At 50.8% G+C, this 27,816-nt stretch overlaps 1 protein-coding gene across 1 annotated transcript in view; it reads left to right on the top strand.

Moving 5' to 3' along the window:
• The window catches only part of LOC142311708 (serine/threonine-protein phosphatase 4 regulatory subunit 1-like), a 136,607-nt gene that overhangs the window by 74,496 nt on the left and 34,295 nt on the right, over positions 1-27,816 (top strand). Inside the window, exons 12-15 of the mRNA XM_075350353.1 lie at positions 17,761-17,945; positions 19,860-19,943; positions 20,046-20,231; positions 26,951-27,112. Of these exons, the coding sequence (XP_075206468.1) occupies positions 17,761-17,945; positions 19,860-19,943; positions 20,046-20,231; positions 26,951-27,112 (617 nt within the window). The remainder of the gene's footprint in view (positions 1-17,760; positions 17,946-19,859; positions 19,944-20,045; positions 20,232-26,950; positions 27,113-27,816) is intronic.

The following is a 27,816-nucleotide window of genomic DNA, read 5'->3' as shown; positions in this document are numbered from 1 at the left end:
GCAGATTATCTCAGCCGTCAATCCGTGGACGGTGGCGAGTGGTCCCTGCACCCGGCAGTGTTTCTGTCAATCTGCCGCAAGTGGGGCACTCCGGACGTGGACCTAATGGCATCCCGTCACAACAACAAGGTTCCGGTTTACGTGGCTCGCTCCCACGATCCTCAGGCCTTCGCCGCGGACGCTCTGGTTCAAGACTGGTCCCAGTTTCGTCTGTCCTACGTGTTTCCCCCTCTAGCTCTCTTGCCCAGAGTCCTGCGCAAGATCAGAATGGAGGGCCGTCGAGTCATCCTCATTGCACCGGACTGGCCCAGGCGAGCTTGGTATCCGGACCTGCTCCAACTGTCCGTGGAGATGCCGTGGCACCTTCCAGACCGTCCAGACCTGCTCTCGCAAGGTCCGTTTTTCCGCCTGAATTCTGCGGCACTCAAATTGACGGCGTTGGTCTGGAGTCCTGGATTTTGACGGCTTCTGGTATTCCTCCTGAAGTCATCTCCACTATGACTCGGGCCCGTAAGTCTTCCTCCGTCAAGATCTATCACAGGACTTGGAAAATTTTCCTGTCCTGGTGTCGCTCTTCCGGCCATTCTCCTTGGCCATTCTCGTTGCCGACTCTTCTGTCTTTTTTACAGTCCGGTCTGTAGCTAGCACTGTCCCTCAACTCTCTCAAGGGACAAGTCTCAGCTCTATCAGTGCTGTTCCAGCGGCGTCTCGCCCGGCTGGCTCAGGTCCGCACCTTCATGCAAGGTGCGTCTCACATCATTCCGCCTTATCGGCGGCCCTTGGATCCCTGGGACCTTAACTTGGTCCTCACGGTATTGCAGAAACCCCCTTTCAAGCCCCTTAGGGAGGTTTCTTTGTATCGTCTTTCTCAAAAGGTGGCCTTTCTAGTTGCCATAACTTCTCTCAGGAGAGTCTCTGATTTGGCTGCACTCTCCTCGGAGTCACCCTTTTTGTTTTTTCACCAAGACAAGGTAGTTCTCCGTCCGACCTCGGACTTTCTTCCTAAGGTGGTCTCTCCCTTCCACCTTAACCAGGATATTTCCTTGCCTTCCTTCTGTCCGGCCCCTGTTCATCGCTTTGAGAAAGCGCTGCATACTCTAGATCTGCACCGATTAAGACCAATAGGAGCACATTGGTGTGTACATATGACTATCACCAATACAATACATACACTCCAGCCTATAACTGGAAAGGCTATTTGTATATAAATGGGAACCAAAAAAAGAATAGCCAACAACCACAATAATTGAGTAAAATAGATTTACTTTATTGACACAATACTAAGATTAAAAAGGTTTAAAATTGATGATAGAAAAGAGGAGGCTAACACACAATACTGACAAAAATGATATAAATAGATAAATGCAAAGGTGCAATATCAATAGTAAATCACTAGATGGCACTATACATAGGGATATGGAGAGAGTGCAGGCCAAGAGGCATCACCATGGGTATAATATGTATATGGCACATATAATAGACACTAGTCATAAAGGGCATAATATTGCTATCAGGAGTCTATATTAAGGTGCATAAGAAACACATGGTGATGACTGTCAGCAAAATCCCCCCACATTCATCTCCCAATGGGTCACGGAAATAAAGCTCTATTAATGGCAATTGCCAAAAAATCAAAGTATTAGTAGCCCAGAGGGATGAAAGATTATACCTGTAGCCATCAATGAGTGAGAGTGTGGAAGCCAGCCGACCAAACACGTGTTTCGGAGATCCTTCGTCAGGGGGCGTGTACATTACCCTACCTTCCTTTTGTCCGGCTCCTGTTCATCGCTTTGAAAAAGCGCTGCATACTCTAGATCTGGTGCGTGCTCTCCGGATTTATGTGTCTCGCACCGCTGCGCTTAGGCGGTGCACCTCTCTTTTTGTGCTAACCACAGGGCGGCGCAAGGGTCTGTCTGCTTCTAAGCCGACCTTGGTCCGTTGGATTAGATCGACCATTTCGGACGCCTACCAGAGTACTCAGGTGCCTCCCCCGCCGGGGATCAAAGCACAGTCGACCAGAGCTGTCGGTGCCTCTTGGGCTTTTAGGCACCAGGCTACGGCTCAACAAGTCTGTCAGGCTGCCACTTGGACTAGCCTGCATACCTTTTCGAAGCACTACCAAGTGCATGCTCATGCTTCGGCAGATGCGAGCTTGGGCAGACGCATCCTTCAGGCGGCTGTCGCCCACTTGTGAAGTTAGGCTCCGCCTACTTCTTAGTTTTTCTGTTTATTCCCACCCAGGGACAGCTTTGGAACGTCCCATGGTATGGGTCTCCCAAAGGAACGATAAAGAAAAAGAGAATTTTGTTACCGTAAATTCTTTTTCTTATAGTTCCGTATTGGGAGACCCAGCTCCCTCCCTGTTGCCTGTTGGCAATTTTCTTGTTGCGTGTATTATCACCGGCTGTTGTCGTGGACAGAGTCTCCGGTTGTTCCGGTTCTTACTCGGTTCTACTTGTGGGTGGCTATTCTCCTTCAGCTTTTGCACTAAACTGGCTAGGACTGGCTACCAGGGGGTGTATAAGCTCAGAGGGAGGAGCTACACTTTTAAGTGTAGTACTTTGTGTGTCCTCCGGAGGCAGAAGCTAAACACCCATGGTATGGGTCTCCCAATACGGAACTATAAGAAAAAGAATTTACGGTAAGTAACAAAATTCTCTTTTTCTTCGGCGCTCCATTGGGAGACCCAGACGATTGGGTGTATAGCACTGCCTCCGGAGGCCACACAAAGCATTACACTTAAAAGTGTAAGGCCCCTCCCCTTCTGGCTATACACCCCCAGTGGGATCACTGGCTGCTCAGTTTTCAAGCTTTGTGCGAAGGAGGCACACATCCACGCATAGCTCCACTGTTTAGTCAGCAGTAGCTGCTGACTATATCGGATGGAAGAAAAGAGGGCCCATATAGGGCCCCCAGCATGCTCCCTTCGCACCCCATTCCCATTGGAGGTGTTTGTTAAGGTTGAGGTACCCATTGCGGGTACGGAGGCTGGAGCCCACATGCTGTTTTCCTTCCCCATCCCCCTGAGGGGCTCTGAGGAAGTGGGATCTTGCCGGGCTCCATCCACAGACCCGTAGAACCTGCTGGATACGGAGCTGGGTACCATTCAGGGACAAGGCCCTGCAACATTCAGGTACTCTGTGTCCCCGTATGGACGGCCGTGCACATTCCAGACTTGCTGGGTGTGCTAGTGCGCCGGGGACTGTAGCGCTGCGCGCTGGGGTTACAGTCACTCTGAGTGACTTTATGTGTTGGGGACTGCCGCGCCGGCCGCCCCTGGAGCGGCGGCGCGGTTGAGACTTGTAGTGCGCCGGGGACTTAGCGACGACCGTGCTTTTACGACGGCGTCGCTTATAAATTTAGCCCCCGGCTTTTTGCGGCCTAGCTCCGCTTCGTTTCCGCCCCCACCCTGTCAATCAGGGAAGGGGAGAGACGCTGTACGATAGTCAGCGCCGAGGGCTGGAGTCTTATTTACATACTCCAGCCCTCTCACTGAGCACAGTGGGACGCAGGTTTCCCGCTCTTTGTCTGCACACGCCCAGGGCCCGCCCCTCTCCATAGGACGCCGGCAGCCATTCCTATATGCAGTCTGGCTGGAGAACGGACACAGGCTCTGGGAGACCCAGACAGGGGATTTCTGGCGACCACACACCCGCGTTAAGCGGGCGGTAAGCAGCACATTAGTGCTGGCCCCACTAGTGCCACAGTGTTATATTGGTGTACTTTTTTCTCTGTACCATATATATATATATTGCACTGTAAGGTCGCTTCTTGGCTGTACTCCCTATCTTGCTCTGAGGAGACGACAACATGTCATCCGCAAAACGCAAGGGTGCCAAGACACAGGCTGTATACGCTGCTTGTGCCGCTTGTGGGGCTGATCTACCGGCAGGTTCCAAAGACCCCCATTGTGTGCAATGTTCGGTCCCTGTGCCACTTCGTCAGCCGGAGTCTTTGGAGGTAGTGACCCAGGCAGAGTCGCCGGTGAACCCTGTCCCGGTGACGGGGACAGAGTTCGCAGTTTTTGCTGACAAGATGTCTGTCACTATGACAAAGATCCTAGAGACCTTGCAGGCCAGGCCAGTTACTCAGACCATGGACACTGCTGCGGCAACGTTCCCCGGTCCCCCTCAGCTGGAGTTAATCCGTGCCTTAAGGGGGTCCCAGGCATCTCAGGCTGAAGGCTCTGACTCAGATGACAGTCCCAGGCAGCCTAAGCGAGCTCGCTGGGAGAGACCCTCCACGTCATCACGCGGATCAGGGTCTCAGCGAGAAGAGTCTCTACATGATGAGACAGAGGAGGGTGATCAGGAGTCTAATCCTGAAACCGCTCTCAATCTGGATACTCCTGATGGTGACGCCATGGTAAATGACCTTATAGCGGCCATCAATAGCCTATTGGATATTTCTCCCCCTGCCCCTTCAGCAGAGGAGGCAGCTGCACAGCAGGAGAAGTTCCATTTCAGGTATCCCAAGCCTAAACTGAGTACTTTTCTGGACCACGCTGACTTCAGAGAATCAGTCCAGAAACACCATGCTTATCCAGACAAGCGTTTCTCCAAACGTCTTAAGGATACACGTTATCCTTTTCCCCCTGACGTGGTCAAACGCTGGACCCAGTGTCCAAAGGTGGACCCCCCAATCTCCAGGCTTGCGGCTAGATCCATAGTTGCAGTGGAGGATGGGGCTTCACTTAAAGATGCCAATGACAGACAGATGGACCTTTGGTTAAAGTCTGTCTATGAAGCTATCGGCGCGTCGTTTGCTCCAGCATTCGCGGCCGTGTGGGCACTCCAAGCTATTTCGGCTGGTCTGGCACAGGTGGACTCTATCATTTGTCCAGCAGTGCCGCGAGTGGCGTCCCTAACCTCGCAAATGTCTGCGTTTGCGACTTACGCTATCAACGCTGTCTTGGACTCTACGAGCCGTACCGCAATGGCGTCTGCCAACTCTGTGGTTTTGCGCAGAGCCTTGTGGTTAAAGGAATGGAAAGCGGATTCTGCTTCCAAAAAATGTTTAACCAGCTTGCCACTATCTGTAGACAGACTGTTTGGTGAGCAATTGGCTGAAATCATTAAACAATCCAAGGGTAAAGACTCCTCCTTACCCCAGCCCAGATCAAGCAAACCTCAACAGAGGAAGTGGCAGTCGAGGTTTCGGTCCTTTCGAGGCTCCGGCAAGACCCAATTCTCCTCGTCCAAAGGGACTCAGAAGGAGCAGAGGGGCTCAGATTCCTGGCGGGCTCACTCACGCCCCAAGAAGGCAGCCGGAGGCACCGCTTCCAAGGCGGCTGCCTCATGACTTTCGGCCTCCTCCCTCCGCATCCTCGGTCGGTGGCAGGCTCTCCCGCTTTTGCGACATTTGGCTGCCACAGGTCAAAGACCGGTGGGTAACAGACATTCTGTCTCACGGGTACAGGATAGAGTTCAGTTCTCGTCCTCCGCCTCGGTTCTTCAGAACCTCCCCACATCCCGACCGAGCAGATGCCCTTCTGCAGGCGGTGTGCTCACTAAGAGCAGAAGGAGTGGTGATCCCTGTCCCTCTGCAGGAACAGGGGCAAGGTTTTTACTCCAATCTCTTTGTGGTTCCAAAAAAGGACGGCTCGTTCCGTCCTGTTCTGGACCTAAAGCTGCTCAACAAGCATGTGAACGCCAGGCGGTTCCGGATGGAATCCCTCCGCTCCGTCATTGCCTCAATGTCTCAAGGAGATTTCCTTGCATCAATAGACATCAAAGATGCTTATCTCCACGTGCCGATTGCTACAGAGCACCAACGTTTTCTACGTTTCGTGATAGGAGACGACCATCTCCAGTTCGTAGCTCTGCCATTTGGTCTGGCGACAGCCCCACGGGTTTTCACCAAGGTCATGGCGGCAGTGGTAGCAGTCTTGCACTCTCAGGGACATTCGGTGATCCCTTACTTGGACGATCTACTTGTCAAAGCACCCTCTCAAGAGGCATGCCAACACAGCCTGAATGTTGCGCTGGAGACTCTCCAGACCTTCGGGTGGATCATCAACTTCTCAAAGTCAAATCTGTCACCGACCCAATCACTAACGTACCTTGGCATGGAGTTTCATACTCTCTCAGCGATAGTGAAGCTTCCGCTGGACAAGCAGCGGTCACTACAGACAGGGGTGCAGTCTCTCCTTCATGGTCAGTCGCACCCCTTAAGGCGCCTCATGCACTTCCTAGGGAAGATGGTGGCAGCAATGGAGGCAGTCCCGTTTGCGCAGTTTCATCTGCGCCCACTTCAATGGGACATTCTCCGCCAATGGGACGGGAAGATAACTTCCCTGGACAGGAAAGTCTCCCTTTCCCAGACGGCCAAGGACTCTCTGCAATGGTGGCTTCTTCCCGCATCATTATCACAGGGGAGATCATTCCTACCCCCATCCTGGGCAGTGGTCACGACAGACGCGAGTCTGGCAGGGTGGGGAGCAGTTTTTCTACACCACAGGGCTCAGGGTACGTGGACTCTGCAGGAGTCCACCCTTCAGATCAATGTTCTGGAAATCAGGGCAGTGTATCTTGACCTACTAGCCTTCCAGCAGTGGCTGGAAGGAAAGCAGATCCGAATTCAGTCGGACAACTCCACAGCGGTGGCATACATCAACCACCAAGGAGGGACACGCAGTCGGCAAGCCTTCCAGGAAGTCCGGCGGATTCTGATGTGGGTGGAGGACAGAGCTTCCACCATTTCAGCGGTTCACATCCCGGGCGTAGAAAACTGGGAAGCAGACTTCCTCAGTCGCCAGGGTATGGACGCAGGGGAATGGTCCCTTCACCCGGACGTGTTTCAGGAAATCTGTCGCCGCTGGGGGGTGCCGGACGTCGACCTAATGGCGTCTCGGCACAACAACAAGGTCCCGACCTTCATAGCGCGGTCTCGCGATCAAAGAGCTCTGGCGGCAGACGCCTTAGTGCAAGATTGGTCGCAGTTCCGGCTCCCTTATGTGTTTCCACCTCTGGCACTCTTGCCCAGAGTGCTACGCAAGATCAGATCCGATTGCGGCCGCGTCATACTCGTCGCCCCAGACTGGCCGAGGAGGTCGTGGTACCCGGATCTGTGGCATCTCACGGTCGGCCAACCGTGGGCGCTACCAGACCGACCAGATTTACTGTCCCAAGGGCCGTTTTTCCATCGGAATTCTGCGGCCCTGAACCTGACTGTGTGGCCATTGAGTCCTGGATCCTAGCGTCTTCAGGATTATCCCAAGGGGTCGTGGCTACCATGAGACAGGCTAGGAAGTCCACTTCTGCTAAGATCTACCACAGAACGTGGAAGATTTTCTTATCCTGGTGCTCTGCACAAGGAGTATCCCCCTGGCCATTCGCGTTGCCTGTCCTTCTTTCCTTCCTGCAATCTGGGTTGGAAAAGGGCTTGTCGCTCGGCTCCCTTAAAGGGCAAGTCTCGGCACTATCCGTGTTTTTTCAGAAGCGGCTAGCACGACTTTCTCAGGTGCGCACGTTCCTGCAGGGGGTTTGTCATATCGTCCCTCCGTACAGGCGGCCGTTAGATCCGTGGGATCTAAACAAGGTCCTTGTTGCTCTCCAGAAGCCGCCCTTCGAGCCTCTGAGAGATGTTTTCACTTTCTCGACTCTCACAGAAAGTGGCCTTTCTGGTAGCGGTCACGTCTCTTCGGAGAGTGTCTGAACTAGCAGCGCTGTCATCTAAGGCTCCCTTCCTGGTGTTCCACCAGGACAAGGTAGTGCTGCACCCCATTCAGGAGTTTCTCCCTAAGGTGGTATCCTCTTTTCATCTTAATCAGGATATCTCCTTGCCTTCCTTTTATCCGCATGCAGTGCATCGGTATGAAAAGGATTTACATTTGCTAGATCTAGTGAGAGCACTCAGAATCTACATTTCCCGCACGGCGCCCCTGCGCCGCTCGGATGCACTCTTTGTCCTTGTCGCTGGTAAGCGCAAAGGGTCGCAGGCTTCCAAAGCCACCCTGGCTCGATGGATCAAAGAACCAATTCTTGAAGCCTACCGTGTTGCTGGGCTTCCGGTTCCATCAGGGCTGAAGGCCCACTCAACCAGAGCCGTGGGTGCGTCCTGGGCATTACGACACCAGGCTACGGCTCAACAGGTGTGCCAGGCAGCTACCTGGTCGAGTCTGCACACTTTCACCAAACATTATCAGGTGCATACCTATGCTTCGGCGGACGCCAGCCTAGGTAGAAGAGTCCTGCAGGCGGCAGTTGCCTCCCCGTAGGGGAGGGCTGTCTTTGCAGCTCTAACATGAGGTATTTCTCTACCCACCCAGGGACAGCTTTTGGACGTCCCAATCGTCTGGGTCTCCCAATGGAGCGCCGAAGAAGAAGGGAATTTTGTTACTTACCGTAAATTCCTTTTCTTCTAGCTCCTATTGGGAGACCCAGCACCCGCCCTGTTGTCCTTCGGGATTTTTGGTTGTTTTCGGGTACACATGTTGTTCATGTTCAATGGTTTTCAGTTCTCCGATGTTACTTCGGAGTGAATTTGTTTGAACCAGTTATTGGCTTTCCTCCTTCTTGCTTTAGCACTAAAACTGAGCAGCCAGTGATCCCACTGGGGGTGTATAGCCAGAAGGGGAGGGGCCTTACACTTTTAAGTGTAATGCTTTGTGTGGCCTCCGGAGGCAGTGCTATACACCCAATCGTCTGGGTCTCCCAATAGGAGCTAGAAGAAAAGGAATTTACGGTAAGTAACAAAATTCCCTTCTTTGTGATATGAACTAAAGGCAGTGCCATACAAGCACTAAGCTGCTGAATCCCGGCATACCTGTTGTAGAAAGATCAGATGCTTGGTTGGAGAAATATCTTTAATTAAAGTTTCAGACATGCAGTGCACTTTTATTGACGGGTGCAGCAGGGGCAGGGCTTTGTGGGCTGGGTTTTCACTGTATATTCCTCTTCCTGCGTCCTCCTGGCATGCCCCCTTTTACTTATTTGAATATCCCACCACCATTGCTGCTGTTGGCAGCATGTGTGCATTGCCCCAGTAATTCTGTCTTCATCAAAATGGTGCCGGAGTCCGCGCATGCTTGTACCGCTATCTCCCCGCCATTTCATTGAAGACTGAGAGGTATCGGTGCGTACAGATTTTTTTTCTTACATCTGCGCACACGCCGATGCTACGTCATAGTCTTCAATAAAATGACGCCGGAGATCGTGGTACTCGCTTGCGTGGTCTCCGGCGCCATTTTAAGGAAGACAGTTACTGTGGCAATGCGCACGTGCCACCAACAACAGCATTGGTGGCATGATATTCAAATAAAGAAAGGGGTGCAAGCCAGGAGGACGCCGGAGGAGGAATAAACACAGAGCACTCAACCCACATAGCCCCGCGCGTTGCACCCGTTAATCAAAAGGCAGTGCATTTCTGGAAATTTGATGAAAGATATTTCTGTAACCAACCATCCGATCTTTCTACAGCAGGTATGGCTGGATTCAGCATCTTACTGCCTGTATGGCACTGCCTTTACCTCATATAGCAAAATTCTAGTGGTTTGTCCTCTAGGCTATGTGCGCACTAGAAAACTGATTTTTCTCAAGAAAATTTCTTGAGAAACTTCTGGTAGTTGAAGATTACCGCACCTGCAGTAAAACAACGCACCAAAACCGCGTCAAAAACGCGTGTGTTTTTGCCGCAGTTTTTCCGCAGGTTGGTCCCTGGAAATATGGATAGATGAATAGATAGATGGATAGATAATAGATTAGAAAGACCTATATAATGTCCCACCTCCCTGCATATTCTAAGCTGGCACTCTTTAGTGACTTTCATGTGGCACTAAAGGGTGCTTAGCCTTGTATTTAGCCACTAAAATAAATAATAAAAAAAAAAATGACGTGGGGTCCCACCTATCTTTTGTAGCCAGCTAGGGTAAAGCAGACGGCTGCAGCCTGTAGACCACAGCTGTCAGCTTTACCTTGGCTGGTAATCCAAAACAGAGGACTCCCCACGCTGTTATTTTCTTTATTGTTCCTTTGGGAGACCCAGACCATGGGTGTTTAGCTCCTGCCTCCGGAGGACACACAAAGTACTACACTTAAAAGTGTAGCTCCTCCCTCTGAGCTTATACACCCCCTGGTGAGCAGACCCAGCCAGTTTATCGCTTTGTGTTCAGGAGGCATACATCCACACATGCATTCTCATATGATTTTTTCCTTTTGGAATGAGATTGAAGAAGTGCGGGTCCACGTCTGGACCCCCGGCATGTCCCTTCTCACCCCACTGTGTCGGCGGTGTTGTAAGGTTGATTTCCAAGGCTGGAGCCTTACATGCCGTGCTCCTTCACCATCCCTCCTGGGCTCTGGCTTGAAGTGGGAGCCAGCACGGTTTCCCTGCCTGGCAGGAGACCGGTCTCCATCCGCAGCCCTTCAGGACCCTGCTGGACCGGAGCACTCATCCCCAGGGACCTGGCCCTGCGTCTCAGCAGCTAAGTACCTGAGACGTTGATATTTTGGGGGTCCCTGTACTTTATTGTTTGGGGAGAGTGTGCTTACTGTATTTATTGGCATTTCCGGCGGGTTCTCTAGCTGTCGCCCGAGAACCGCGCCGATGGTGCCTGCGCGTCGGCCTCGCCGCTCAAATTTAGGCCCCGGCTTTGCCGGAGGCCTAGTTTCTGTTCTCTGCCCTCGCATGTCATTCATGCAGAGGGACAGGCTCGGCTCGTCCCGGCGGCCGTTCTGCACAGGGGAGGGACACTCCCCACTGCTGTGCGTGTCTCCTCCCCTGTAGGTCTCTATGGCCCTCCAGATCCCGCTCTCACAGCCAAGTCCCGCCCCCTCTCTTCGCTCCGGCGGCCATTTTCTCAGACAGAGTTCACTCGGCGCTGGTCTGCACTCTGCATCCCTGCTGAAGTGCTGTGCTTGGGGGTCCGGGCTTCGGGATCTGGAGGGCACACAATACCGCTCCAGCGGTCTGGTAAGCCACAACCGGTCTCTGGTTGTGGACCTTTTTATATACTCTCTGGGGTTCATTCTCTTGCAGAGCCCCCCACTCCAGCAGCATGTCTCACACGAGGAGCAAGGCTCCAAAGCTTTAGTCTGTATGCGCTGCATGTAAGCTCCTGCTGCCTGAACCGAGCACCTATCCTCATTGTGATGTCTGCTCTAACTTGGCGGTGCCACAGCCTGGAGTCTCACCCCCAGTGGTCTCTCAGGCTGCTCCTGCTCCTGTGGCTGAACCCCCGGCTTGGGTAGAATCCTTTTCTAGGTCTATCTCCCAGTGTTTTGCTGAGTCCATGGGACTTCTGTCCAGGACTTTGATAAATATGCATCAGCCCCCTTCACAGGGTGCCCCTACTGCTATGGGTCCCTTAGGTTCGGAGCTCACAGAGGATTCATCATCAGGGCCCAGACCCCGTCCTCCTAAGAAGAGACGCAGGGTTCCCTCTCCCTCCTCCTCCCGCGGCTCTGATTCAAGAGCTGACTCGCAGGATGAGGAGGATGCCTTTACAGGGGGCTCGGAGGCTAACTCCATGTACCCCATTGATCTGTCCGAGGGTGACTCAGATCTTAGTGACTTGATTGCTTCCATTAATTCTGTACTGGATCTCAATCCGCCAGTATCAGAGGAGCAACCTTCTCTGGCAGAAAAGCACCAGTTTACCTCGCCTAAGAGAGCAAAGAGTGTGTTCTTTAACCACTCCAGTTTTCAGGCCGCTGTGACCAAGCCCAGGGCCTTTCCTGACAAACGCTTCCCAGAGGTGGTCAAGGAGTGGGCTCAGTCCCCAAAGGTAGACCCTCCGGTGTCTAGGCTCTCAGCCCGGTCCGTTGTGTCGGTGGCTGATGGCACCTCCCTTAAGGATTCCACTGACCGTCAGATTGACCTTCTGGCCAAATCCGTGTATGAAGCGGCGGGGGCCGCGTTTTCCACGACTTTTGCAGCAGTGTGGGCTCTCAAAGCCATCTCTGCTTCTTTAGAGGAGATGCATTCCCTCACCAGGGACTCTATGCCCGAAATGGTTGCCTTAACTTCCCAAGCTTCAGCTTTTTCATCTTATGCCATGTCTGCCATGCTGGAGGCTTCTCACCGCACTGCGGTGGCTTCGGCTAATTCCCTCGTTATCCGCAGGATCTTGTGGCTTCGAGAGTGGAAGGCAGATGCTTCTTCAAAGAAGTACCTTGCTGGGCTCCCTTTTGCTGGGTCCCGGCTGTTCGGAGAACAGCTGGATGAAATTATTAAGGAAGCTACTGGCGGGAAGAGTACTTCCATGCCACAAACCAAAACCAGGAAACCTGCCCAGGGTAGGAATCAGTCGAGGTTTCGCTCCTTTCGTTCCTCCAACTGGTCGTCCTCTAAGCCCTCGGCCTCGTCCGCTAACTCAGCCAAGGACCAGAAATCCAACTGGCGCCCAAAAGCGCGTCCACAGAAGACCGCAGGAGGTGCTGCCACTAAGGCAGCCTCCTCATGACTCTCTGCCCGCTCCGGCGACGTCCTTAGTCGGTGGCAGGTTCTCCCACTTTGGCGACGCTTGGTTTCAACACGTCTCCGTCAGTGGGTGAGAGATATCATCTCCCACGGCTACAGGATAGAATTCTCTTCCAGCCCGCCAAACAGATTTTTTCTCTCAACTCCCCCTTGCGCCAAGGCCGCCGCCTTCTCGCAGGCCGTGGCAGCCTTGCAGGCCAACGGAGTGATTGTACCGGTTCCCGCCGGGGAACGGTTCAGCGGTTTCTACTCAAATCTCTTCCTAGTTCCCAAAAAGGACGGTACCTTCCGGCCCATCCTGGATCGCAAGCTTCTCAACAAGCATGTTCAGGTGCGGCACTTTCGCATGGAGTCTCTGCGATCAGTCATTGCCTCAATGACCCAAAGGGATTTCCTGGCATCCATCGACATCAGAGATGCCTATCTGCATGTGCCAATTGCAGTTTCACACCAGCGTTGGCTACGTTTTGCAATAGGAGAAGATCATTTCCAATTCGTGGTTCTCCCCTTTGGGTTAGCCACGGCCCCTCGGGTATTCACTAAGGTCATGGCAGCAGTGATTGCGGTTCTGCACCTCCAGGGGTTAGCAGTGATTCCTTACCTGGACGACCTTCTAGTCAAGGCTTCATCCAGCGCAGACTGTCAGCGGAGTGTTTCGCTCACTCTCGCCACTCTAGCCCAATTCGGGTGGCTGGTCAATCTGCCCAAATCCACTCTAACTCCGACCCAGAGTCTCACGTACCTAGGGATGCAGTTCGAGACTTTGCCGGCACTTGTGAAGGTGCTGGGTCAAATGGTGGCGTCCATGGAGGCTGTTCCCTTTGCCCAGTTCCATCTGCGCCCCCTGCAGCTGGACATTCTCCGCTGTTGGGACAAGCGGCCTTCCTCCTTACACGAGTTAGTGACTCTGTCGCCATGGACCAGGAGCTCTCTTCAGTGCTGGCTTCGGCCCCTCTCCCTGTCCCAGGGGCGCTCCTTCCTGGCCCCGTCCTGGGTGATTCTCAACCACGGATGCCAGTCTATCCGGCTGGGGAGCGGTAGGTCTCCACCACAGAACGCAGGGCACTTGGACTCCGTCCGAGTCAGCCCTTTCAATGAATGTGCTGGAAACCAGAGCCGTGCTTCTAGCTCTCCTAGCTTTTCACCACCTGTTGGTGGGCAGGCACATTCGAGTCCAGTCAGACAACGCGACAGCGGTTGCCTACATCAATCACCAAGGCGGGACACGCAGCCGCCTGGCAATGTTGGAGGTACAACGCATCCTTCAATGGGCGGAGGACTCCAAGTCCACCATATCCGCAGTCCACATCCCAGGCGTGGAAAACTGGGAGGCAGATTATCTCAGCCGTCAAACCGTGGACGGTGGCGAGTGGTCCCTGCACCCGGCAGTGTTTCAGTCAATCTGCCGCAAATGGGGCACTCCGGACGTGGACCTAACGGCATCCCGTCACAACAACAAAGTTCCTGTTTACGTGGCTCGCTCCCACGATCCTCAGGCATTTGCCGCGGACGCTCTGGTTCAAGACTGGTCCCTGTTTCGTCTTTCCTACGTTTTTCCCCCTCTAGCTCTCTTGCCCAGAGTCCTGCGCAAGATCAGAATGGAGGGCCGTCGAGTCATCCTCATTGCACCGGACTGGCCCAGGCGAGCTTGGTATCCGGACCTGCTCCATCTGTCCGTAGAGATGCCGTGGCATCTCCCGGACCGTCCAGACCTACTCTCGCAAGGTCTGTTTTTCCGCCCGAATTCTGCGGCTCTCAAATTGACGGCGTGGCTCTTGAGTCCTGGATTTTGACGGCTTCTGGTATTCCTCCTGAAGTCATCTCCACTATGACTCTGGCCCGTAAGTCTTCCTCCGCTAAGATCTATCACAGGACTTGGAAAATTTTCCTGTCCTGGTGTCTCTCTACCGACCATCCTCCTTGGCCATTCTCCTTGCCGACCCTTCTGTCTTTTCTACAGTCTGGTCTGCAGCTAGGACTGTCCCTCAACTCTCTCAAGGGACAAGTCTCAGCTCTGTCAGTTCTGTTCCAGCGGCGTCTCGCTCGGCTGGCTCAGGTCCGCACCTTCATGCAAGGCGCGTCTCACATCACTCCGCCTTACCGGCGGCCCTTGGATCCCTGGGACCTTAACTTGGTTCTCACGGTTTTGCAGAAACCCCCCTTTGAGCCTCTTAGGGAGGTTTCTTTGTATCGTCTTTCACAGAAAGTGACCTTTCTGGTGGCCATAACTTCCCTCAGGAGAGTCTCTGATTTGGCTGCGCTCTCTTCGGAGTCACCTTTTTTAGTTTTCCATCAAGACAAGGTGGTTCTCCGTCCGACTCCGGACTTTCTTCCTAAGGTGGTCTCTCCTTTCCACCTTAACCAGGACATTACCCTACCTTCCTTTTGTCCGGCTCCTGTTCATCGCTTTGAAAAAGCGCTGCATACTCTCGATCTGGTGCGTGCTCTCCGGATCTATGTGTCTCGCACCGCTGCACTTAGGCGGTGCACTTCTCTTTTTGTGCTAACCACAGGTCGGCGCAAGGGCCTTTCTGCTTCTAAGCCGACCTTAGCCCGTTGGATTAGATCGACCATTTCGGACGCCTACCAGAGTACTCAGGTACCTCCCCCGCCGGGGATCAAGGCACATTCGACCAGAGCTGTCGGTGCCTCTTGGGCTTTCAGGCACCAGGCTACGGCTCAACAAGTCTGTCAGGCTGCCACTTGGACTAGCCTGCACACCTTTTCGAAGCACTACCAAGTGCATGCTCATGCTTCGGCAGATGCGAGCTTGGGCAAACGCATCCTTCAGGCGGCTGTCTCCCATTTGTGAAGTTAGGTTCTGCCTACTTCTTACTTTTTCTGTTTATTTCCCACCCAGGGACTGCTTTGGAACGTCCCAAGGTCTGGGTCTCCCAAAGGAACGATAAAGAAAAAGAGAATTTTGTTTACTTACCGTAAATTCTTTTTCTTATAGTTCCGTATTGGGAGACCCAGCACCCTCCCTGTTGCCTGTTGGCAATTTCTTGTTCCGCGTGTTATCACCGGCTGTTGTCGTGGACAGAGTCTCCGGTTGTTCCGGCTCTTGCTATGTTCTACTTGTGGGTGGCTTTTCTCCTTCAGCTTTTGCACTAAACTGGCTGGGTCTGCTCACCAGGGGGTGTATAAGCTCAGAGGGAGGAGCTACACTTTTAAGTGTAGTACTTTGTGTGTCCTTCGGAGGCAGAAGCTAAACACCCATGGTCTGGGTCTCCCAATACGGAACTATAAGAAAAAGAATTTACGGTAAGTAAACAAAATTCTCTTTTTACATTAAATAAATAATTTAAAACAAAAAACGTGGGGTCCTCCCAACTTGGATCACCAGCCAAGGTAAAGCGGACAGCAGTGGTCTAGTATTCTCAGACTAGGGAGGTCCACCGTTATTGGACACTCCCCAGCCTAAAAATATCAGGCCACAGCTGCCCCAGAAGTGGCGCATCCATTAGATGTGCCAATCCTGGTGTTTTGCCCCAACTCATCCCGTTGCCCTAGTGCGGTGGCAAACGGGGTAATATATGGGGTTGACGCCAGATGTGTAATGTCACCTGGCATCAGGCCCTGGGGTTAGTGATGCCAAGCGTCTATCAGATACCCGACATCACAAACCCAGTCAGTAAGAAATAAAAAATAGACAACAAAAACAATTTTATTTGAAAAAAACATTCCCTCTTTCACTAATTTATTGAAAAGAACAATCAATTCCAGGTCTGGTGTAATCCAATAATGGGGTCCCACGACGATCCATACCATAGTCAATGTCCCAGTCAATGAAGAACAAAATGTTCCCCATTGGCTGGGAGAGCAGTGCAGTGACCTGAGCTAACATCAATAGGTCAGCCCAGGTCACTGCAGGGGATGATGAGTGCTGCTGTCAGGAGGTTAGATGAGATCATTACCTGCAGTGACGATCTCCTGCTCTCCTGACGTCAGCGCTGTCACTGACTTCTATGCCCGCCGCGTTCTCAGCAGTATCGCGAGAGCCGTGACGTCACTGCTAGTGACAGTCTCGGCCCGCCCGCGAGACGGGCATAGAAGGCAGTGACAGCGCTGACGTCAGCAGAGCAGGAGATCGTCACAGCAGGTAATGATCTCATCTAACCCCCTGACAGCATCGCTTGTCATCCCCGCGGCTGCCAGCATTGCAGTGTGAGAAGCTGCTGATACTGCGGGCAGACACTGACTCACTGCAGTGCAGGCAGCCGCGGGGCTGGAGCGGGGCACAAACTGCACGGGCACCTGACGGAGGTCACACGGAAGTGCTTCTGTGCGGCGTCCAGGGAGTGTGATCTGTGTGTGTTTACTCTGCTCCGCTTCCTCTTCTGTCATAATGACATCACTGCCTGCAAACTGTAGGCAGCGATGAACATTACCGCAGGTAAACCGCGGCTATACTGGGGGTATACCGCACTTCATTTGCTACCTGCGGTATACCCCCGGTATTTTGCAATTACATTACAGTGAATGGAGTGAAATACCACAGGTACCTGCGGAAAAGAAGTGACATGCACATTTTCTCAAGAAATTTTCTCAAGAAATTCTGCAGAAAGAGTTCTCTTGAGAAAAAAAAAACGCAGCGTGCGCACAGCTATTTTTTTTCCCCATAGGTTTTGCTGGGAAATGTCTGCAGAAAGGTTACAAACATTTCTCGAGAAATTTCTGCAGCAAAACCGCGGGTAAAAACGCAGTGTGCGCACAGGGCCTTAAGATCTAGTTTTACAACTTTCGTTGTGTGCCTGCTGTGTTATGCTACCTGCGCCTGCCTCTAACAGCAGCAACCAGAGCAAGCCCTGACCGATGCTGCTTGGGTGCGGATGCATTAGCATGGCAACCTGTGATATTTTTATGTTCTAATTACTGTTGTGTTGCAGTATTAAGTGCAATTGATTAAACAATCACCGGTAAAAAAAAGCTTGTTGAAAAAGAAAAATATAAATCATTGAATCACGCCTCTTTTTCCAATTTAAAAACATGAATAAGAAAAGTATGTACGGTATCACCACGTCTGTAAAAACTCAAACTAAGAAAATTGTCACGCGATGAAGAAAAAAGTTAAACACCAGAATTGGCGTCTTTTTCTGCCTCTTCGCATCCCAAAAAATGTAATATAAAAGCAATCAATATGCATGGCAATAGAGATTTATTAAAACTGGTTTAAGGAAAGGAAAGCAGTTAATTGTAGCAGTCGATAAGATAAAAGATAACTAATGCTAGATTGTTTACAGACCACAGGAAAAGGTAATTAGTGCAAAAGTGGGCAAAGTACGATAGTAAAAGGGCAGTAAGATCTGGCTGTATAGTAAAGGTATTCTGTCTTTTTAGCCCAGGTCCAGGTGCTATCAGCAGCCTTAAGGGCAGCAGAACTGGACGCAGTAACCCCAGAGGAAACAGCAAGTACAGAGGAGAGCGGTCAGCAGTCCGAAGAGACCCCGAGTAGTGTCTGCACCCAGTGTCCGAGCCCTACCCATCAAGAACAAGAGGAGCCCAACCTCACCTCTCAAAGCCTGGTGAGTGTTTCTTCTGGGCATCACCGGATCTCTTAAGTCACATCATTATTTGCTACAAATCATGGCGATACATTGTTATTGGTAAGTTGTGACTTGTAAAGAGCTATCCCAGTTTTTACTGATGCGAATATATCAGCAGTACATTAAACGTGCCAAGATGCAGGCTAAAGACACTCCTTTTATAAGTGTTGTAGTGTCATGCCTCAAGATCAGCCACAGAACGTGAAACAGACTTGCTCAATGCAGCTCCATGTTATAGGGTTTGTCCGGGCTGAATACAGAGTTGACCAGAAAAATAACCAAATCTGCGGTTGCTTCATGTACCCAGCACAGGCTGCTCCTTGGTCAAATGTTTCTCGGATGTCTGAAGTCACCTGACTGCTGCTGCCAGTCACAGGCCGCAGCGGTCCGGTGATAGGTGAATAGTGATGTCATCACTTCTGGTACTAGTGCAACCCATCCAGCAGCCTGTACTGGAATGAGATTTCCCTGCTTTGGTTAGTGGCACAGATGCTGCTGGTGAAAAGGTAGCAACTTGTGTGCTGCTTTCTCCATTGACTTTAGGAGTTCAGCTTACTTGCTCTTTTGTTTCTGTAGACTCCCATAGAAGTCAATGAAGTGGGTGGTTTATGCGTAACCATCTTTTCAGTGTTGGTGATTGTTGCTCTGGACAGCTCATGGGATCCAGTTATGTAGATAGAAATGCCACGCCCCAGGCCCATGGGATACTCTGTTCCGGGTGGTGGATAATGGGGATCACCGTCACAGGTGGCCGAGCCCGGTTCCATGACCTGGGGGGCGCTTGGTAACAGGGTTATTTGGTATGTCACTCGTGACGCCACTGGCGGGTTGCGGTAATAAGATGTCGTGCCACTGCTGTGGTTTTAGGGACAGATGGTATAGCAGCAAGTCTTCTTGCACCCTCCGCCAGTAGGGGCTTAAGTCCCATGTTGGTTTGCTGCGCCTTGTGGTGCGCCAGTAATAGACACGACACAGTTCTTGCAGATTAACCGGTATTTACTGGATGTTGAAAGTGCAGGTTGGTACGGCTGGTCAACCGACTTTCCTTTGTCCTGGTGCTGACTTGGGACCCAGTTGAGCCCTCCGTGCACATGCAGAGCTGATGGTCCCCTTGCCTGAGGCTGTTAGTAACCTGCGGTGCTCCGCTCCTTTGTTTTTCCATGCCCAGTATGACGGGCCTCGCGGTCCCTTCTGGGGTAGGCTACTTCTCGGTGTCCTCTCCCGGGTACTATACTGTATATGAGGTTGTGTCCCTGAGCCTATGGATGGTGTAGTACCCTGGAAGTCACCACACACAGCTGGATCAGCAGACCGCCTGGAGCTGTCGTCTACTCTGGGGTCCAGTTCCCCGTCGTGCATAGTACCTGGTATCTTCTGTCTACCCTCAGACTACTACCTCCTAGTCGCCCTTTGGGGTCTCCTCACAATCCTTACACCTCTCTCACTCACTGACTCCTTTCAACTGTCACTCCTTCAACTGTTGTTTGTCCTCTGCCTAGCAACGCCTGTCGCTTCCCACAAGCCACGCCCCTTCCCCAGGCTAACAGCTAAGGGATTGGGTCTCACATCTGCCCACTGTTAACCGTCTACATGCTGCGCCCAGGTCTCAGGGAATGTGCCCCTACCTTTGTGTGTGGCGTGGGTTGTCAGCAGGGGGCGTTCCAGAAAGCCTTAGGATCCTGCAGACCACTGGGGTAGCATACCCCAGGGTGCTGCAGATACATGCCCCTGCAGACACCCCACCTGTTAGGTGAGAACATCCCTTTATTGACGGTGTAGGCATATACTGTGACTCTGTATAGCTCAGTAAGTGCATATTGTATGAAATTAAGATCCCACTTGAAGTTTTCATGAGAGTATGAAATAATCTATTCACCATTTCTTGTGCTTCAGCCAACAGAGGATGAACCACTGCTTCCAATCGTCTCATTCCAAGAAGAAGAAAGCTACGACGAAAGTGAAACCATTAAAGTCCAGGTTAGCGTGTACACTTTTGTATATGTCCAGTATCTTCCGCTCATTGTGATTTTGTTGGAATAGTATTGGTTGACATTTGGTTCTTCTACTATTTCTCCTTAGGATGTTGTTCCACAGCCATTGCTGGACCAGTATCTCTCTATGACCGACCCAGTCCGTGCCCAGACAGTAGATACAGAAATAACTAAGCACTGCGCTTACAGTCTACCAGGAGTGGCTCTAACCCTGGGAAGGCAAAACTGGCATTTTCTGAAGGACACGTATGAGACCCTGGCATCTGATGTCCAGGTACAACAAACAACCGGCTTATGGGTTCTGGAGGATCTGGGTATTACTTGTCTAATTCTAGTTGTGTCTGGAGATGTCTTGCTCCAGCTCATCTCCTTCTTCTGTATGGGGTGTTTTGGGAGCATGTCGTAATAACTTGTTTAATATCTTTGTAGTCTCAATTTTTTTTTTAGTATAAATAATTATTAAAGGATCCCTTAAAAGTAAGGAAACCGAGGGGGCGTGTCCGGAACTCCATGGGACAAGACGCCTGAGTCCTGAGCTCCTTCACCCGGGATCATAAATAGCACTTCAGCACCAGCTTGGAGGATCCGAAATGGGGAAAAAGAAGCCCCCAAAGATGTCTAAAGACCCAGGGACCCCAGCAGCGTTCACCCTGGACTCCTACCTGACAAGGGAGTCGCCAGGCGAGCAGGAGCAGGAGGAGGCCCGAGCCGGGAAGGTGATTCATCATCTCTCCCCTCGCCCGACAGCAGCAGCGGAGGAGACTGTACGGGGACTGCCGGTACGAGCCGCAGGGGGCAGAGGGACTGAGGAGCGGGGTCCGGAGAGCGCCGGCGAGAAGGAAGCTCCCCTCGCGGGCAAGATGGCGGCGGCGGGGAAGACGCGCGGGGACTCACCTGTGGCCCAGCAAGAGCGTGGAGGCGGCGAGCCGGAGGACCCGGAATATCCCCGATCTCCCAGGCCAGGTGAGCGACGGCAGCTCTCCCTAGAAACGAGCCCTGAAAGCCAAATGAGGACGGCGGAGATGATGCCGCCCCTCCCCCCTCTGGAGGTACTGGAGCGCGGCGGCGGCTGGAGCCCAGCGTCCCACGTGGACGCCACAATGAGTGTGGTGAGTGGCACGGAGTGGGACGCAGGGGAACAGGGACTGGAGGGCAGAAGAAGTGGGAGACTGGAGGATATGTCAGGAGACAGCGGGGAGGCTCTGGGGGGCACGTATGAGGCCCTGCAGAGTGCTGGAGTCCCCAGGCCCCCATGGGACAGTGACACAGTGCCGGGCAATGACTCCCTGTCTTTTCCACTGGAACCACCAATGCTGCATAATGAGACTCTCATCCCTAGGCCCCAAAGACCCCATAAAGTAATAAAGGGCCCAGGACTTCGGAGCCCCGGGTCCCCCTCTGATCCACCAGGGGTAGATAACACTAGGCAGAGGGCCCAGGAGAGGGCAGGGGCCAGCCTTTCCATCACACAACCTATGTGCCTACCTGCTGAGTGGTGGGAGCATGTCCAACAACTCCCTACCAAGAAGGATTTTCAAACACTCATTTCTGAGGTCAAGCATGCCTGTAGATCTGAAATAGCAGCGGTCCGACAGGATGTCATTTCCATCTCTAAAAGAATAAACCAGCTGGAAAACGACCATACGGAAGCGAGAACAACTATCCGTCACCTCCAGTCCCAAACCTCCTCTCAGGCTGACGTCATAAGGGAGCTGCAGCGTCATATTGAGGATCTGGACAACAGAGGCAGACGCCATAATATAAGGGTCAGAGGCGTACCCGAGTCCCAAGCAAAGGAGGATGTCATAATAATTTTGCAGACTATATTCAACTCACTTCTGCAGCAACCTCCTGACCATCCAATTCCCATTGATAGAGCGCATAGGGCTTTACGCCCGAAAAATCTGAAAGGGAACCCAAGGGATATTATCTGCCATATCACTGACTTTCAACTTAAAGAGGAATTAATGTTTAAAGCACGACCGCCAAAACAAGTGATGTACCGAGGTACCAAAATCCAGCTATTCCAAGATCTCTCGTGGTTGACACTCCAGCAGAGGAAGGCCCTCCGCCCACTACTCTCGTCTTTGAAGGATAATAACATTCTCTACAGATGGGGGTTTCCGTTTAGCCTCACTGCACGGCGAGGAGAGACGCAGGCCTGCCTTCGGGCCCCCACTGATCTTGAGCCTTTTTGCCAGGCCTTTGACCTCCCTCTTCCAGATTTGCCAGATTGGAGTACGCCCCAGCAGATGCCACCACTCCCTCAGACCTGGCAATCGGCTACTACGTCCCGCAAACGACACTCCAAGAGCCCAAGGAATGAAGAACCTACTTGACTAAGCTCTCCGGTGAACTTATGGTTACCTGTAGAAGTTACTTCGTCCTAATGGGTTTAACTATATAGTTCTCCATATCTTTGTGATTTCTCCGTTTTAGATGATCCCGGGGGGGAGGGGAGTGGGGCCAGTGTGCCGGACTTGTGGAGTTTTGCCACCTACCCATTGGCAGAGTCGTACTGAATTTTTTCGCACTCTAGTTTATAGTGCAGGTTATATCCAGTGTAATACTCTCTATTCTGAGTAAATATAAGTCGACTCTGGTATTGGGATAGTGGGCGGTTAGTTTTGACTACCGTATACTTATCTCATAACCGAAAATCTCTATTTTATAGTTGAACTTAGTTATGTTTGAATTTGTTATTTTAGGTCTTGGTAAGATCCACAGGTATGCCACTTATCAAAATATATCTGCTATATCACAGAGGGGTTCAGGGGGAACACCTGCCACGCACACTAAACGACAGTCCCAGATATTAGCCTCCACACGAGCACATCTAGAGGTCATGGGATGGCGAAGATAATGAGTCTTAATGTTAAGGGGTTGAATTCTGATGTGAAGAGGAGGCTGGTCCTCCAGGAGATGCGGAAGTCAAGGGCGGCAGTGGTGTTTCTGCAAGAAACACACTTTACAAACAAGGGGTCTTTTAGCTTTGCCCACCATTGGTTTCCTCAATCCTTTTCAGCCACAAACTCAAAGAAGAGAGCAGGGGTGGCCGTATTGATTTCCCGCACTTGCCCATTTCAGGTGAGCAAGTGTGAGGCAGATCCGTTAGGCCGCTATCTGATTGTCAGGGGAACTTTGAGTGGGAAACGGATAATCCTCTGTAACCTATATGCCCCTAACGTCAATCAGCTTAAATTTGTTTCATCTGTCTTGACACGTCTTTCAGCAGATCGTGGGGCCATACACATTATAGGAGGGGATTTTAACATGGTGTTCTCGGAGAATGCTGATAAACTGCATGCACTCGCACATCCCGTAAGTCAACATAGATCATCACAATTATCTGTTGGTTTCCGCAGGCTGATCCGCAAACACCAATTGTATGACCTCTGGAGAATAGACAACCCAACAGCAAGACAATTCACATTCTTCTCACATCCACACAACTCACATAGTCGAATAGACTACTTTTTTGGCAATATCCCCACACTTAGAGCACTTCAGCAGGCACAGATTGGTAGCATCACCTGGTCAGACTATGCCCCCGTATCGGTATTTCTGAACCTGACGACTGCCCCTCTAAAGAGAACCCACTGGAGACTTAATGAATCTTTATTAACTAACATTTCCTCCCGAGAATCCCTCCGGCAGGTCATACAGAATTATTTTAAAGAAAATTCTCAGTCACCCCCATCCTTCCCGCTGATATGGGAAGCCCACAAGGCAGTTATTAGGGGGGAGTGCATAGCCCTTTCCTCTAGGATTAAAAAGGATTCTCAACAGCTCTATCGCCAATATGAAAAGGATTTACGTGCAGCAGAGGAGCAGCTCTGTACCCGTCCCTCTAGGATCCGCCTGAAAAAAGTGATAGACTTGAGATCTAAGTTGAAAGAGATTACGCAGGGTCACGTAGAAAAACTCCTCCGGTACTCCCGCCAGAAATATTACGAATATGGGAATAAACCGCACACGATGCTAGCCAGAAAACTCAGAGACCAAACGACGTCTACTGCCCCTTGCGCGATAAAAGACACTTCGGGTATCCCTCAATATGACCCCACAAAAATGGCCCAATTGTTTCAAGCATATTACACATCATTGTACTCTATCCCCCCGCCAATCCCAATGTCCCAACCAGCCAGAGCAAAAATAGTGAATGATTACTTGGCCACCTGTCACCTCCCAAAGTTGTCCAAAGAGGCGGTGGAGGAACTCAATCGGAAAATATCCCCAGATGAGATACAACAAGTGACCAAAGACCTGCCAGGTCATAAAGCCCCGGGTCCTGATGGGTTCACTTACCTATACTACAAGACTTTTATAGAGGAGCTGTCTCCTCACCTAACACACCTCTTCAATTTGTTCATGGAGGGCGTAGATATTCCAAATACATTCTTACATTCCTATATAACTATTTTTCCCAAAGCCGGTAAGGACCCGATGGAGTGTGCGAGCTACCGCCCGATTAGCCTCTTAAATTCGGACCTCAAGATATTTACTAAACTTTTAGCTGAACGTCTAAATAATTGGCTCCCGTACTTGGTCCATAAAGGCCAGGTTGGGTTCGTTCGCTACCGTCAGGCGGGAGATAACACACGTAGGATTCTGGACTTAGTGGAGGTGGTGAACAGAGAGGGAGGGGAGGCTCTGCTTCTAAGCTTGGACGCGGAAAAGGCCTTCGATAGGCTGGACTGGTCCTTCATGTTTTCGGTGTTGGGCCATTTCGGACTGTCGGGGCCATATGTCTCGGCATTAAGAGGCTTATACTTGTGTCCAGCAGCGACAATTCGCCTCCCTCACGCTCACTCAAAATCCCTACCTATCAGAAATGGAACGAGGCAGGGATGCCCACTGTCCCCTCTTTTATACGTTCTTAGCATTGAACCGTTGGCAGCTCAAATTCGGCTTAACCCAGATATTATGGGGGTCAAAGTTCGGGAAAAATCCTTTAAGGTGGCTTTATTTGCGGATGATGTTTTGTTGTCCCTGACTAACCCTGTGGTCTCACTGCCAAACCTGCATGCAGTTTTAGCCCAGTATGCTAGGTTCTCGGGATACAAACTTAACTCAGATAAAACGGAGGCATTACCCATTAACATCCCGGAAGATAAAGTGCGGTCCCTTAAGCAGAACTTTAAGTATTCCTGGCGTTCGGACTTCCTGCGATACTTAGGGGTTAAAATAACCCCCAGTTACAAAACAATATATCAAACAAATTTCCCACCCTTGATTCGAGACGTTGAAAATACCCTAAAGAAATGGTCTTCCCTGCAGATCTCTTTTCTAGGCAAAATAGCCACAATTAAAATGTCAATAATCCCGAAATTTCTGTACCTCTTCGAAACACTTCCGGTACGAGTCCCTATGGGGGTGTTGAAAAGAGTCCAGTCAATGCTTATGCAATTCATCTGGCACTCGGGGAGACATCGCATCCCAGACTCAGTATTGTGCGCACCACGTTCAAAAGGAGGTCTATCGTGCCCGAATCTTATACTCTATTATTATGCCTCTCATTTACGTACTCTGGCCTCTTGGACAAACCTGCCAGCATATAATAAATGGACGGAGATTGAGAAGCTCTGGATGGCACCTTTCCACCCAAGCTCTCTAATCTGGGGCCGCCCTAGTGAAACTCATTCGAGAGATCTTTTAGGCCCAATGGCATTTATAAGGGAGCTGTGGCGGCAGTGCAGGATAAAGTTCCAACTTGCAACGCAGTCTTCCCTACTCACTCCCTTCCTGTTCACTCCACACTTGACACAGGGCATGAGCCCGGGGGTGGTGGGGCAATGGGCAAAGGCGGGCTTGTACTGTTTCCGTGACATTGTTAACCCAGTCACCTTAAAATTAAAGACATTCTCAGACCTACGACACCAGTATAGATTACCTCTCTACCTACATTTCTCCTACCAACAGATTACGCATTTCTTCTCGACCATCAGAGGGCAGATGGCGTCATGTCGTCCCTCACCTTTTGAGGCCCTCTGTTCGGGGCGCACTTCAACTAAGGGTCTGATTTCAGCCATCTACAACATACTGTCAAGAGGGAACTCTTTAGAGATAGTTAAGCACACATACATGAAGAGATGGGAGGGCTGGATCGGTCGACCTATATCGGAAGCACTCTGGTCGGTGATATGGGCTAGGACATTTCGGTCCTCAGTCAGCACTCTCTACAAGGAGAATCAAGTCAAAGTCCTTATGACATGGTATCACACTCCAGAGCTCCTGCATAAGTTCAACCGTTCCTATCCAGATGAATGTTGGAGATGTGGACACGGGGGAGCTTCTCTATATCATATATTCTGGACATGCCCAGCTATCGATGGTTTTTGGGAGGGAGTGGAGTCCCTGATGGGTAGATTGGTGGGTAGAGATCTGAGTAGGGATCCGGTGGTATATCTACTAAACGCTCTCCCTTCGTCTTTAAGCAAATCTGAATTAAGGCTTCTCCTACATATTCTCACCGCTGCCAAATGTCTAATATCATTATTCTGGAAAAGGGTAGCACCGCCGTCAATCTCAGATCTTTATGCTAGAATAAAAGATGTTAGAAATATGGAGAGGTTGACGGCCCAGCTCCACAACACAATGGATGGATTTGTAAAGATATGGTCTCTGTGGGATGATTTTGGAAATACGTTCCAGATTTGAGCCCAAATAAGTGGTATTGATTTCTTTCCCCTTTCCACAGCCGAAGTGTGCTGGGGGATTCCCCCCCCCCCCTCCTTTTTCTTTCTTCTACTCGATACTATATCTGTTTATTGCATAGTATATTTAATGGCATACCTGGGAAATGTTTTCTTTACATGTCTATCTGTTTCTGATTTATTGTAAAACTTGTTTAAAATCTTTTTTCAAAAAATAAAAAGTTGATTAAAAAAAAAAAAAGTAAGGAAACCACATTGCAGACCAGTCTTTCCAGTGACAGAGCTCTAAGTATGGGTTAAAAGATACGTCTGACCTCTGCATTACCTGTTTCCTTAGTGGAAGGTACGGCGGACATTGGCCTTTTCCATCCATGAACTAGCCGTCATACTGGGAGATAAGCTGACCGCAGCGGATCTTGTTCCCATTTTCAATGGATTTCTGAAAGACCTGGATGAAGTCCGCATTGGAGTCCTTAAGCATCTTTATGATTTTCTGAAGGTAATGTTATGCATGAGCCTGCACTTGGGAAGAAAGCAGCCTTATTATCCCTACAAAGTAACAAGAATTTGTTATATTTTGGAACCTTAACCCCATCATGACCTATGATGATGTATACAGTCCTGCTCATCGTTATTGGCACCCATGTAGTTTAAGTACATAATGTGGAATATCTCCCGAACAAAATTAATCAAGTGAAATGGCTTTTTTGTACAGAGCACTCGTATAAAATACAAAAGAGCGACTGATAAACAACAATTTAAACCAAGAAACAATGGGAAGGAAAATAGAAAAACCTAAAGCTGCTGCGATACTGGTATTGGCACCCTTAACATTAAATTAGTATGGAAACACATTTATGACTCGCCTGTTGTAAATCACAAATGAGAATCACTTGTGATAAATTGCCGGTGCCCATAGGACATAAATTAGTCAATGAATGATGACTTCAGAGTCTTAAAAAGCCACATGGTAGGAAATGAACCGAGCAAACATTCAAGAGCTTGAACAAACTGTAATAAAAGGGTTGGAGAAAATCCCAGTGCAAGAAGCTTAGGCTGCTTTCACACATCAGTTTTTTACCATAAGGCACTATCCGGCAAAAACATGAAAAAACGGATCCGGCGTCTGTTGCCGCTGGATCCGTTTTTCTCCCCCATAGACTTTCATTAGCGTCGGATTGTGCCGGATGGCCTTACGTTTCA

This window comes from Anomaloglossus baeobatrachus, chromosome 5 (genome assembly GCF_048569485.1).
Source record: "Anomaloglossus baeobatrachus isolate aAnoBae1 chromosome 5, aAnoBae1.hap1, whole genome shotgun sequence".
Classification (NCBI taxonomy): Eukaryota; Metazoa; Chordata; class Amphibia; order Anura; family Aromobatidae; genus Anomaloglossus; species Anomaloglossus baeobatrachus.
The sequence above is the reverse complement of the archived record's forward strand: the minus strand, read 5'-3'. Positions and strand labels throughout refer to the sequence as shown.